Genomic DNA, 13,960 nt, shown 5'->3' on the forward strand with positions numbered 1-13,960 from the left:
TCCTCAAATAATAATATAATAAATTACTCCTAAGGGTAAAAATGTAAGGTTCTTAATTAAAAACGAACCTAAAAAATTAGAGTTTAGTACTTCTAACATTTTTTATTTAGAAAAAAACCTTATGACTTTTTTTTTCAAAATAAAGTCCTTATTTTTCTATATAAAGTTCTTTGTTTATTGCCTTGTCAAAGAAATATGTCATTATTTTTTTATTTTTTGAAGGTATAGCCGTATAGGGTATGGGTTCACCTCATATTTTCCTAAAGTATAAAATGAGGTTTGTGAAGGCTGCATGTTAAGTTTTAAGTTAAAACCTAATATAAAGTCGACAAAACATAGCTTGAGAAAAAATAAAAATGCACTGCTGAACACTCAAAAATAACTGTAAGAACTCTGCATCTGGTATGTGTAAAAAAATTGAAACTAATGAACCAATATTATATAATATGTAATTGTTACTATATTATTGAATTTTAGTTAGAATTTTAAAAGTCATAAAGCTTAGTCAATAAATTATTAAATTAAAAGATCTAAATAAAAGTTTCTTAAAAAATTAAGCAAAGGACATTTTATATGCTGCGCACTGAGATATGAGCGATAAAGTTAGTTTTTCAACTTTTTTGGTTTTACCTTTTTAAAAATATATGGGATAATAGTTAATTTTATTTAAAAGTCAAACAACATTCATGTCACTTTTACTCTTAACCATTGAAAGTTATTTAATCTAAGGGTTATAAACTTTGTCAAAAGTTGCGTATATAAAGTGCAACCATATATCCTGACCCATATATAAATTTGTAATTGGCCTACAGTTTTGATGCAATATTTCAGCCTTCATTTGGAACTTAGATGACACCAATTATTGCTACAAAGAAAAAAAAAATGAGTGAGAAAGTAGATAAAATTCCTTATATTTTTTTCGGTAAGACATAAATTTTCTTCAAACAGCATTCAGAATTGTCACATTTGGACAAAATTCATTCCTCAACTGTGGCGGAAAAAGTTCATCTGCAGCTGATTCAAATCTTCTTTTGGTAAGTTTTAACTTCCACATAAAATAGGTACCACTCCATACTCCATAGATGCTATTGCTTTCACTAAGTCCAGGAACAAAGAAAATATACAGAGAAGTAATGAATTCACATTGCACAAGCGGAAGAAGAATGTTGCTTAAGCATACATTGTTTCTATACACGGCACAGAAACATTATATAGCACCAATCACAACATTTTGCTGCATACTGAAAAAAACAAAGCAACATCCTGCATCTCAAACTCCCAAATGTGCCAATTTCTTTTTCCCATCTTTGTACTTTCTTATTTGTACAGCCCCCAGGGGAGAGATCAAGACAAAATATCGATATACCTTTTAGACAGTTACATACAGGCAAACTAATTAAAGAATCGCACCCGCTATTTCACAGAAAATGGAAAAACCAGTGAATGATGATAAATCCCTGCAAAATAAAAGGTAAAAGAGAAAATGAAAACACCCATGTTAAAATATGACTGATTGATTACCCATCCAAAACTACAAATGTTATTGTGTCACCCTCTTAAAGGACTCACAGCCAATATGATATGATGGTTTTTCATGAAACAAAAAGAAAAGGAAAATTGCATAACCTTCATTGGAGGGCATAAATAGTGTCACGAGGTAAATGCAAAAAGCCTATCTGCAATCTTTGTGCGACAAATTGGGCACTCAGAACAAGCAAGTGAACAAGATTTACACACTGCGAAAGGTACACCATAGTTACTACTAGAAATGATAAGTACAAAGGGTTGAAAACTAACTCACAGGGAACTTGAAAATGACTTACAACAAAAATGCCGACAAGGCAGAAGAATTGCTGCAGTAGGTGATTCAAAACATACTTTGCACAGATGGGAATTGGCATCTCCATTTCCCAGGTGTTTGAGTTCTTTATCCTTCATCTCTTGCATTCGGGCCTGTGAACATAAAAGTACGCTCTATATCATAAAATACAATCAAACCCTTTAATTATAACATTTGTAGGATTACAGAAAAATACTCCTCCAGAGTTTCAAGCACACAACATCAAGATGATTTATTTATTTTTCTTCACTAGTATAACACTGCTTAATCACTGCTTAATCTATACAACATATAGCACACACCCAGGCACTGCCAGAATTCATGGCAAATCACTTCTTAATCCATACAACATATGGTGAGAAAAAAACCATTTTGATTGAGCTAAACTTTTTAAGTGGGCACAATTTCCATGCAAGGATGTTTCTGGTCCAACCTAATGACTGAAGAATAAGTTACCACCCTTATAAATTTATGTAGAAATTGCCCTTTATTTTTCATATCCTCAAAGCCATTGAAACATGTCTGAATGATTTTCCTCCTCTGGTATAAACAAACTAAACAAACCTTGAAACAGAATTGTCCAATCCAAATTATAAAATGAAAGCCGAACAGGCCTAGCACACTAAAGTTAAAAGCTAATGCAGATTATTGTGTTACCTTAAGGCGTAGAACAAGAGGTTCTTCCGTAGGAATTCCATCATCAGCTGGTTTCGAAACATCTAACACTTGTCTCTCTTTGGAAACAGTATTACTCCCATTCACGTTTGTTTTTAAACCATTATTATTTTCCGTCGCATCATTGTGCCTTTCTTCTGTGTTTGTCTCAGGGCTAGCCCCACCCTCTTTCTTTAATTTTGCAACCAGTACCCACATGTTTGCTAAATCATTTTCCAGAGCCTCCTCCCTTTTCTTTGCATCTTCAACCTTTTTCCTATATTCCTCTTCTACAAATTCCTTTTCAGCCAGGGCAGCCTCAAGAACTGCCTCTCGCTGTTTCCTGGCCTGGAGTTCCATCTTTAAATCATCTGGATCAAGATTCCATGACTCAAAGTCATCAGACAGACCACCAGATATTTCATTGGCACGACCAGAGAGCCTCCCTTTCCTCCCAGGTCCTCGCCCGTCACTGTACTTGCGGTTAACGCCATTAACAGGTTGCATAACAGAACTTCTAGAATTGGCTAGCTGCTCCCGAGCAGCCAACAACTCTTTTTCTTGTTTTGCACTCTGCAATGAAAGCTTTGTCACTTCACCAGCCAAATTCTTCAACTCAACAGCAGCAGCAGATGCCAGTTCCTTTGCATAAGAAGCTTCTTCCGCAAGTTTCTGATTCTGCACACGTAACCCACTGTTCTCCTCTGAAAACTGGACATGCTCCAGCTTAAGTTTTTCATTCTCAATCTCCTACGAGAAGAAACAAAAGCATCAATCAGTTAGAAGTATAGCATGAAAACTGAAGCAACTTCATGCATTAGTACAAGAACATCTTCAAGCACAATACCAGGGAAAGTATGACTATACAAAATTAGGGATTTTACCATTCTGACAAAAGAAATTTCCACTGTTAAATAATGATTAATGACAGCAACTATTTTTTAGTATTTTTGGTTGGAGGACAGAGCAACTATTACTTCTACATGAAAGCCCACATGAACCAAGAATAATAAACTAAAACAAAAGGAGTGCAACTCAATAGTATGGCAAAATACTCATAGACTAAGGCAACATCTAGAAACTACTAATCCATTAAGCTCTACAGATTGACAAGCTAGAAAGTTCCAATAATCACCTGAAACTGAATTTTCTTTTTCAACTCATCAAGATATTCTTCAGGTACACAGTTCTCAGAAGACAATGATGATTTTTCACCAGATACCAAAGTCATACGCCGTTCTAACTGATTCACTTTTTCTTGCAATTCCATGTTCTCTGCACACTGAAAATAACCAAAGGTATAAATATATATTATATACAATATAAAAAGAGGAAATAAAAGTCTACACAGAAATAAGGAATAAAGCTTCAAATGAAAGAAAAAATTAAAGAATATAATTAAAAGGACATATATGTTCACCTAAGGGACTTAATTTGAGGGATAAGTGAGGGCTAATGTATCTAAGGGCTAGATTTACTTCAATATTTATTAATTTCAACCGTTGTGTTAAATCCAAGGGCTGAATGTACTGTCCCTCAAATTAAGTCCCTTAGGTGAGCACTTCTGACTAAAAGGAGACTAGCATTCTAACCTTATTTTGCAGTTGCTCCTGGAGAATACGATTGTCTGCCGATTTGATCTGCATGAAATTTATACTCAAGCGAATGAAATTCTAATACCATTATAATGTACAAGGAAAAATGTTATAACACAAAATCCAATAGAATAATAAAAGCAGTGAGCAAAATTAAGAAATGAACAGTGCCCATTTAGTGTCCAAACACTGATAACTGCCAAGTACCCGGAAAAGAAAAAAAAAAACATTGATATAGTAATACACGCACTCACTTCCAACTCAAATGCCTTCTCATTGCACTGGGTCATCAGTCTCTTAACTGTCTGTTGCAGAAAATTTGAGCAATGGAAACAAAATTTTAGCTATCTGTGAACAACACTAGAACAAAAAATGGAGAACTACTTATGAATAATGAAGATGATGAGAATGAAAAACTACCTGCTGCATCTCAACCAAAGATGCATTAGCAATTGAAGCCTCGCCACTTTCATTAATGCGTTGTTCTAACACCCTCATTTGTCTTCTCTTTTCATGGATATCACGTTCCAAGTTCTCAATCTGTAAGCACGCATAATAATCAGGTTCTGTTAAAGAAAAATAAGCATACTTCTGCAACTGTTCAAATGAAGCTGCCAACTATAAAAATATTTAGGATGTTGAATGCTAAATTGTTACACACAGAAAAGGATTGCATTTCCAATTACATTAACATATCAATAAGAATGTAAAAAGGGTCCAACTCATCTGCTATCAAACAGCGTGTGGCTACTGCATGGAAATCATGAATCAGACAGGGTTGTAATCCTGGTAGTACCCATCCAACAAAACTGACTAAAGTCTAATGAACATGACCCAGTTGACAGCCAAACACCATGATAACATGGATCAGAAATTGACAAGAAGTACATGAACAAATTCAAAACTTCCCAATATAAGTTAATATTATATCAAATAGGCTCTCTCTCTCTCTCTCTCTCTCTCTCTCTCTCTCTCTCTCTCTCTCTCTCTCTCTCTCTCTCTCTCTCTCTCTCTCTCTCTTTCTCTCACAGAAATGCAAGCCACTGGCTACCTTTTTTTTTCCCCTTTTACCAAGTTTTATCAACATTCTGAAGACAATAATTAGCAATTCTAAAAATAATGATGCAGAAACAGGATTTAAGGAGCAAATGGACTTTATACTTGAGCTTTCGAGCTTTCAGGGTCATTTACAGACTGCTCCACCAATCGCTTCAAGGTGCTGGTGCCGAGTGCAATCTCTCCAGCAAGCATCTTAACTTGCTCAACAAGCAGGTCTATATGATCTGACATTGTCATCCCTCCCTAAAGTACATTACAATAAGCCATCATTCTTACATCATAATAACAAATTATCAATATTTAAACAAAATATAAATATTTCTGCCAACCAACGAATCCATACAAATATATATATATATAGTTATATATATGACCACTCACCCAAAGGCAATTACTAATTACCAAAAGTTTGTTAATAAAGCATAATAGTATGTTAATAGGTGACATTCCTTTTTGTCTGAGTTATTGGGTGGCATTCAAGACAAATAGTATATACACAAAACTTCATGCCCCATCCTGCATAAGGGCCCCTTCTGACTTCCTGATTTGATAATTTTGTTGATAAACATAACATATGAGAGTTCCTGATCTGACAATTGAATGAGGAAGTTGCAAACAAAATAGATATATAAGGAAGAACTAACAAAAATCTGGATAATATAGAAGAAATCTTCTCATTAAATCCAATGTATAATTGTAACCTCCTACAAGTACATGCTTGCATGTCTACAATCTGCATCATGTATAATCCCATATATGTGAGTTTTGATGCACACACGTGTTGGAAAGAAATAAGCAAGTTTCACTTCACTCTTCCTCATGCCTCTCAGAAAATTTCTGCGAAATTAGTTTAGTCAGAGAACTAAACTTCTTCCTTGTATTGATTTCAAAAGCCTATATACCTTAGCTTAGAAGAACTTAATGTATTTGAGATAAATCAACAAAAGTATTGAAGCTTTATATGCTGAATTGGCAACAGCACAAAGGTAAACAAAAAATGGCAGAACTTACTGTTGGCAGTCTGGAACCACTGATAAGTTCACCCGCTTGAGTTGATTCTGTAATTGCACAGCTAGCTGGTGAGAGCTCTTCATTCCACCTGCTGGAAGATCTTTTGTGTCTAAAATCGTAAGCCACATCTGATGTAACAACAGAGGCAGAAGACGGCGACTCCTGGTGCTCACTTTCTGGAAGCACAGATCCCTCTCGCACTACTTCCATTTTCTGACAGAGAAGCAACAAAAGGTAAGCATTTTACCATGGTTTTCACACCAGAAAACAAGAAGTATGAACAAGTGTTGATGACAATAAACCTTTTAAGAGATAAATAGACTAGAAAGATCTAGTCACAGAGAGAAAAAAAAAAAAAAAGGCAACATTAACATTAAATGATAAGTGTTAGGAAACGACATCCTTTTCTTCTTTGCTAATACTAAGTAACCAAACAGTGACATGAACAGACATCCTTGTCTAGTTGTCTGTGTTGCTTACAAAACATAAATAACTTCTCAAACCTTCCCCATGAGGTTTCTCCTTGTAACTAATTTGTCTCATTTGGAATAAGTATTATCAACATTAGAAGCACAAACAACTAAGTTAAAGAAAAGGAAAAAAAAAGCAACAGCACAGAGCATGCTTTCATCTACAACTTGATTCAGTAAGGAACTCACATCATCCTCACCAACAGAATAACTTCGTTGGTGGCTGGGAATATCACCCAAACATCCAGGAATTGTATTTTTTGAAGAAACAAGAATGAGCTTCGTCAGCCTCTGGATTCTACTCATAAGAGCAGCCTTCGCTTCCTCTTCTTCCTCCAGTCTTGATTGCATTTTAACTTGACCTTCTTCCAACTATTTGGCAAACAGCAAAGATAATATGTAAATCTTGGTCATAAACTCATACGAAGCCACTGCCAACACCAAACAAAACTGATAACATTTGAAAAGCAAAACCTTCTGCTTTAAGCTGATAATCTCCTCATGACTGATGCCAACAAGCATCCCATTCCTTAGCTGATCAAGTTCTTGTTTAAGGACCGAAATTTCTCTTTGATACTTCTTGATCAAAGATTTTTCATCGATAATCTAGGAGAGATAATTTCACCCCAAAAAAAAAAAGAAGAGAAAGAAAAAAGAGCAGAATAGTGAGCTTTAAGTGTTTAATGTTGAGTATTGCCTTTAAACTTTATTCATACAATGACATTGTAGCACACCTTATTACGTGATGCATAGATTTCTACTCGCTTTGCCCTGCTAGCAAACTTCAATGTATTATGAGTTTCCTCCATGCTACTTGATGCAGGAGTAACCGTGCAGATAAGCTGGGAAATAATAGTTTAAATTGCATAGATTTTCAGCACAATTGATACAAAAGCACATCACATGGTAAAGGTTTTAAAATAAACAATAAATGAACATAAAACCCTGAGAAAAAGTAAATCTTATACATTAAATGATTTACCACAAGAAAGCAATATAGGATAATGATTGTAGCATCTCAAACTCACCGAAACATGTCCATGCCCACTTAACGAAGATTGTAGAAGGCGGGTAAGCTTAGAATCTCGAAATGGAACATGGGATGCCTTTCCCTCGCTCAGTTTTCCTATTACCTTCATTGCAACCATACAATCAAGTTCAGAACTAAAAGCTTATCTTGTTTTCTTTATGCTAGAAACCTCAAAATGATTTATAAAAATAGAGTAATCATGTTTGTTTTCCAAAACTAAATAGAGTGACCATTAAACAATAAAGAAATGCAAAGTTCCTCTCAATTGAAAGTCAAAAGTGCATCAGCATCGTGCTGCAGAAAAAATTGTCACCAAATTCATTCTCTTGTTTTTTAATGGCTAGAATGGTGTGCATGAAAGCTTTGCTTAGCCTTTCTTTTGGGAGCAAGTACACAAATTATCAGTTAATAATCTAAAAAGAAAAGTACCAAAAAAAAATCCTATACATTTGGTTATATAATTAAATTGTAAGGTACATACAGTTCCAAGAGTTAGAAGGCTCTTGTTTATGTAAGATCCTTCCTTCCTTCTTAGTCCAGTTGTTTCCGTTTTTGAGCTCTCAGATCCAGCTAGATCAATCAAATTCTAAAGAAGAGTAACAAACAAAGGATAAGAATACATTAATGTATACAAGTGAACAATCTAATATTTGGGAATGATAATTTATTTGAACCATACAAGCTGAGAGAAGATCACTCCATCATATTCATCACCGTGGTCACTGCTTTCAATCATCTGCAAATGCATCAGGGAGTTAAAGATTGATAATAAGGAATGTGACAAAATTTATAGCAGTCAAGATGTCATGTAAAGAAATAAATAAATAGAAAATTACTCAGACACAATGAATAACTTTATAAAGGAAAAGTAGGCAAATCCTAAATACAATTACTGTCCAACTAATTATAAAATGATCTGTAAACCATGTCTTGCGCTATGAAATATTATTTGAAATAATTCATTATCAAAAATGAATTTCAAAACAAAATTATTTATGTGTTCCATAAGGAATAGCAATGGTGCATGCAACTAGCAAAGTATAACTGCTTTTTTTTTACAGGGACTTACATGCTACAGTGTCAATCAATGCATACTTAGTGTGTTTGTTCTATCAACATTGATAAATGATAGAACACCAAAATACAATCTCAAAAATAAAGATTAAAATCATTAAAGAAATGGCAACTTATTACAATCAAGGCAGTAGAATACAATGATGCTTTATGAAGAATGTTTACCAGTGTAAATATGGTGTGACTTCGACTACTCAACAGGTTAAAATTGTTTGATCCAACATGACGATGCTCTGTAATTACCAGGCACCAGTTAAAAACTCAGTAAACAAGAATTTGACCAATCAGTCATTTTCCTGATAAAATTGGAGAAAAAGAAAAGATAAATCTAGCAAAACCATCCCTATAAAATACCTTCTCCAGCAGCAATAAAAGAAAGTGCATGCCCAGGAGACAAAACAACTTCTTCCTTTATACCCTCAACATAAGTACCCTGAAAATATAAGCATAATGGCACAGACAAATGATAAGTCCAACAAAAATTAAATGTACTTACAAAAGTAAATTTTTTTAAGACAAAGTGCAAAAGTACAAAAACTTAAAAAGGAAGGAAAATCTTCAAAATGGTGGACCACATCTCTCCTAACACCAGACTGAATCTATATTACACATACAAGTCAAGAATCAACAGGGAGAAAACAACAACTAAAGCCACAGGAGCAAAAAAAAACTTATTTGTATGCAAGCTGAAGATAAAAAGAGAGGAAGAAAAATTGACAAAGTGAGAAAGAAGAGAAGGCTCGAGAAATAAAACAGAATCGATACAGTTACAAACTTACAATAAATGCCAATTAAAGATAAGTAACAAACCTGGGAATCTTCTCTAACACGTAAATTTTGACCTGTTGGATCAAGCAAGTCATTTATCACCTGATATCAGATGCACAAATAGCACCATAAATCAATCATCCAAAACAAATAAGAATAATAAACTTAAACAGACTTTCACTTAGAGAACAACAGTTTCCATGTTAAGGATAAAAACAAAAACTAAAAAGGATATAAAGAAACATCTGTCTAAAGTAGAAATTTGGATCAGGAAATATAAAAATAAATAGATAATAGATGGTTGATAGAAATCCCAGATTCTAAATTAAATTATTAGAGAATTATTTTCATAACAAAGTATATGGATAATATATTAGACCAGAAAAGCAAAAAGCCACATATAATCTTAAGCCTTAAAATGTGACTGCCAGTCCATATTGTTCTACTGACCTCATTGTAAATCTCAAGATATGAAACACGGAGTAAAAACTCCCTTCCTGGGGTCTGAAATGAGAATGCAGATATCAGTTAGTCATCACAACAGGAAACTCAATATTTTGTTAGAATCAACAAAACCAAAAAGTAAAGCTTCCAAGAGTATACAAGGCAAAGCAATTAAGCACTCATATAAACTATTGGCAAGGCAAGAAACAAATACGAAAAAACTAGTTCACAGAAACCAATATATAGAACTCTGGTCTGTTAGGTAAGAACTATATTAAACCTATAACTTCATACTGAAAGACAGAAGGGGATGCAACTTATGAATTTATGAAGTAAATTACTTGATAACTTGCTGAAAGAAATATATTTCAATCATGATTATTAAGGTTTAAGTAGATTCTACATCAATGTGGTTCAGGTTCCCTAGAAGATGGTAAAAAACTAGTGTGGGGATGGGGATAAGTGCCTGTACAAAAAAAAAAAAAAAAACAACATCCCAGCAAAAATGTTAAATAGAGAGCGCGCGAGAGAGAGAGAGAGAGAGAGAGAGAGAGAGAGAGAGAGAGAGAGAGAGTGGACAAGAACAGCTCACACTTAACTGTCAGACTTTAGAACTACAAAACTCATAAGAGCACTTACATCTTGAATCATACTGAATACATCCTTTATGGCCAATGGTATAATACCTGGAGAGTTTTGATCTCCCTGTGTAGATAAGAAATGAGTCAAGGCAACAGTATTGAAAATGTGTGCATAGTACATAGTCCATGACATATACCATAACAGTGAGAAATTTGTTTGCACCAATGTAAGGGTACAGAATCAAGAATATCAAGTATGGTATAAAACTTTATAACAGAAGTAAGGTTAAAAAAACAAACATATGGTGAAAATTATGGAAGATGAAGAATTTATAATGACCGCCTGAAGGCAGAATCTATAATGGGAATTTTAGTAATAGCAGTGTTCCAAAGTAAATGAACAAATCATAAACATAACTATATGTTAGAGCATAAAAATTTGTTCAACTATATTTCCTGCTAATCAAGAGTCAAATCTAAGACTAACCCCAATACACCTTAAACATTTAATCCCTTATAGCCTCCTTCTAGACATTGATAGTAATTTAGAAGGGGATTTTTTTACTTGCTCAAAGAAATAGATTAAAAATGGTTCTATTAATAATTTGATGATCAATGGGATTGTGCCTTGGGGTGAGTCTCTTTATAATTATAAGAATGCACAAGATTCTGAATCATCTCCTTATACATTGTGTCATAGCTTGGTGTAGGATGGTAGATTTGTTAAGAAGACTAATAAAGCTGTTTCAAGTGTGGCTCCTTTAAGCATCATGTGGTTCTTGTGGCTTGAGAGACATCTAGAGCTATTGAGGGAGTCGAACACTGATGGATTTGAGGGCTCGGAGTGTGTTGAGATGGCTTTTTGAGTGGTATTATTGGACTTGTGTTGTCTCTTTCTACTATTTGGTCAAAATTACAATTCTCTTGAAGTTATAGCTTTTTGTTTTAGTTTTCTGGGTATACATCCTGTATGCTACATTTCTTTAGTCCTTTAATAAGGTTCTTTTTTACTTATCAATATGTCTGTGTGTGTTGAATCTAAAGGGAAAGAGGGGGAAAAGGATATGGTGCAGGACTTTTCACTCGAGTTAAACAAGGATGGTTTTGTAAAGGGTTGATAAAGATTGGAAAGCATGGATGACGGCATCAAAACCCCAAGGATTTATTTGTTATTATGTTAATTTGGACTCAACATGACCACTCTTGGGTTTCCTCACTAACAATCTGCAAACAAATACAATATCAAGGTATTTTAAGTTGCAGAGCAAGCCTATTACGATGTGCTTCTTATTCATCATGAACAATAACTAGAATCAATCCTAGGCAGGTGCTATTAAAGTTTTGTTAAGAAGTTGGATTACTGCAAATCCAAGCAAAATGAGTACAAGACCATCAAAGATTTTTGACTCCCCAACATCCTTGTCATGCAAAGAAAAGAGAATAGAACATTGATGCCAACAACAAGCACTTGCATTATCGTGTAAGAAGTTCTGTAAAGTAGTTTCCCATTAATCATTTAGTCATTTATCTTGCAGGGCCATCAAAGGAAAGTTTAAATCTAAAAGCCTAATGTAGAACCAATAGACGGAGTCGACATTGTTTACTTTAACCCATTTGGCAGAAGTTACAAGCAGAGTTTTACTCACTAACATCAGGAAACATGGTTTTTTAATATTCTTGAATTGTCAGTAGCAAAAACCCAAGAAAAGACAATGGCACTTACATGCATAGTGTGTGTCTTTCCACTACTTGTCACACCATAAGCAAAAACAGTACCTGCATTGTTCATAACCAAGCCATAAGAAATGGAAAATTAACAAAGAGAATTGAATGCAATTACTCAATTTAGTTTTTCAACTAACACTAATATATTTTCCACTAATCCAAACGTTTAAGATTGTGCAATAATGAATTCTCCCTTCAGAGTCTGTTAATTTAAAAGAGCAGTATACCATACCATTGACACCTTCCATGGCAGCTTTGACTACAGGTTTAGCTGCGACCTCATACACCTCTTGTGAATTCGTATGGGGTCCAAATACTTTATCTGCCAAAACAAAACCATCCTTAAAATCTCAAATCCAACAGTTTTCAAATTTCTTTTGCATTTCCCAAAGTCAAAATTAGCTTCACATCCAAATTTTCAAATTCAAAATTATAAATAATAATAATTAGAACAAATACCAAATGCATAGGCTGAAGCTGGATTGTACTCATTCCTCACAATCTTATCACCGTCTGCGTACCAAGTGATCTCGTCCCCTCTCTGAAACTCCCTCTCGCTGCAACCAAAAAGCCCCAAAAACCAAACCATTCAATCACATTACCTCAATACAAAAACCCTAGAGTCGAACCCTTTCAATTTCCTGCAATCTCAAAAAGCCCATAGATCTGATCCAGCACGCTCAGATCTACCATCATTACCTCAGAGGCCGAAACCGAATCGTCACCGATATGCTATCCCCATTCCTCGGAGCCTCGACCTGCTCGGCCAAAAGCTCCTCCGACGACGGGAACCCCACCGGGGAGCGAGCACTGTAACCCCCTGGAGCGGAGTACATTGAATCGGAGCGGCCGTGACTCGGCGTCATGGATCGGGACCCGACTCCACCTCCCGAGTTGTAAAACGACGTCGCCGAGGTAGAACACGAACGCGGAATGAGCCTTCCGTTGATTAAGGAAGAGGAGGATGACGTGGACGAGTAGGGACTGGAAGGCTTGCGGTACGAGAAAGGCGAGCTGCTCCTTGCTCGAGACGACGAGGCCATCCAGCTGAGTCAACCCGGACGAGTACGAGGACTCGCTGACTCGGACAGAATGCAAAATGCAATAAACAAAAACAAACGAGTAGAAGAAGAAGAAGAAGAAGGAGAAGGAGAAGTGAAAAAAGAGGAAGGGCGAAGAGAGAATATGTCAGAGCGGTCACATGGCTTGCGAAGCAAAAGCGAAGAACATTGTCTTCCTCCTTTTTTAAATTATTAAAAGCTTCAAGCTATTATTCTTCACTGTGTGTGAAACTGTGCGTGTGTGTGAGAGAGAGAGAGAGTGTGTTTCGTCTTCTTTAAGGCAAAGTGAGAGTTGCAGAGAGAGAGAGAGAGAGAGAGGGACTAATAACCGGTGAGTGGTGAGAGTGGGAACGACGGTAGAGAGTGGAATAAAAAATAGAAATTTTTAAAAATGAAATTTTTTAAATTTTACTGCTGTAGATGACGTGGCGGGGTAGTTTAAATTTTGGTGGAAGCTAAGCACCCGCGCGCATTATTGCATAAACAAAACACGGGCACTTTGAAAAATAAACCGCTGCGCGAATGAGCGGGAATTAACAGCGGCCGCCGCGATTACGACAATTAATAAAATGCCAATGTCGTTGGTTTATTTATTTATTTTTTTTCGGAATGCCGTTGTTAATTAATTTGTGATTTTTTTCTCTTGGA

General features: G+C 35.3%; 1 protein-coding gene across 1 annotated transcript; it reads right to left on the minus strand.

Moving 5' to 3' along the window:
• Window positions 1–1,122: 1,122 nt before the first annotated feature.
• On the minus strand, window positions 1,123–13,618 carry LOC147277070 (kinesin-like protein KIN-7D, mitochondrial). The gene is made up of 25 exons (XM_086253216.1): window positions 12,951–13,618; window positions 12,711–12,808; window positions 12,484–12,573; window positions 12,250–12,302; window positions 10,585–10,650; window positions 9,952–10,005; window positions 9,544–9,603; window positions 9,088–9,166; window positions 8,899–8,966; window positions 8,339–8,395; window positions 8,141–8,245; window positions 7,658–7,762; window positions 7,364–7,471; window positions 7,104–7,235; window positions 6,819–7,001; window positions 6,160–6,372; window positions 5,251–5,391; window positions 4,510–4,629; window positions 4,344–4,394; window positions 4,087–4,134; window positions 3,630–3,776; window positions 2,498–3,244; window positions 1,824–1,953; window positions 1,627–1,736; window positions 1,123–1,457 (listed from the first exon to the last, which is right to left on the minus strand). The coding sequence occupies exons 1-24, from the start codon at window positions 13,292–13,294 to the stop codon at window positions 1,651–1,653; spliced, it is 3,285 nt and encodes a 1,094-aa protein (XP_086109342.1). The 5' UTR covers window positions 13,295–13,618; the 3' UTR covers window positions 1,123–1,457; window positions 1,627–1,650.
• Window positions 13,619–13,960: the final 342 nt, after the last annotated feature.

This window comes from Dryas octopetala, chromosome 8, assembly GCF_963921425.1.
Source record: "Dryas octopetala chromosome 8, drDryOcto1.1, whole genome shotgun sequence".
Lineage (NCBI taxonomy): Eukaryota > Viridiplantae > Streptophyta > Magnoliopsida > Rosales > Rosaceae > Dryas > Dryas octopetala.

Bases quoted from the DNA above. Each gene is read 5' to 3' on its own strand.
- LOC147277070 (XM_086253216.1), bottom strand. From the start codon at position 13,294: ATGGCCTCGTCGTCTCGAGCAAGGAGCAGCTCGCCTTTCTCGTACCGC. The intron at 10,651-12,249 runs GTAAGTGCCATT...TTATCTACACAG, and splicing joins GAAAGACACACACTATGCAT to GGAGATCAAAACTCTCCAGG. The intron at 3,777-4,086 runs GTTAGAATGCTA...GGTTATTTTCAG, and splicing joins AGGAGCAACTGCAAAATAAG to TGTGCAGAGAACATGGAATT.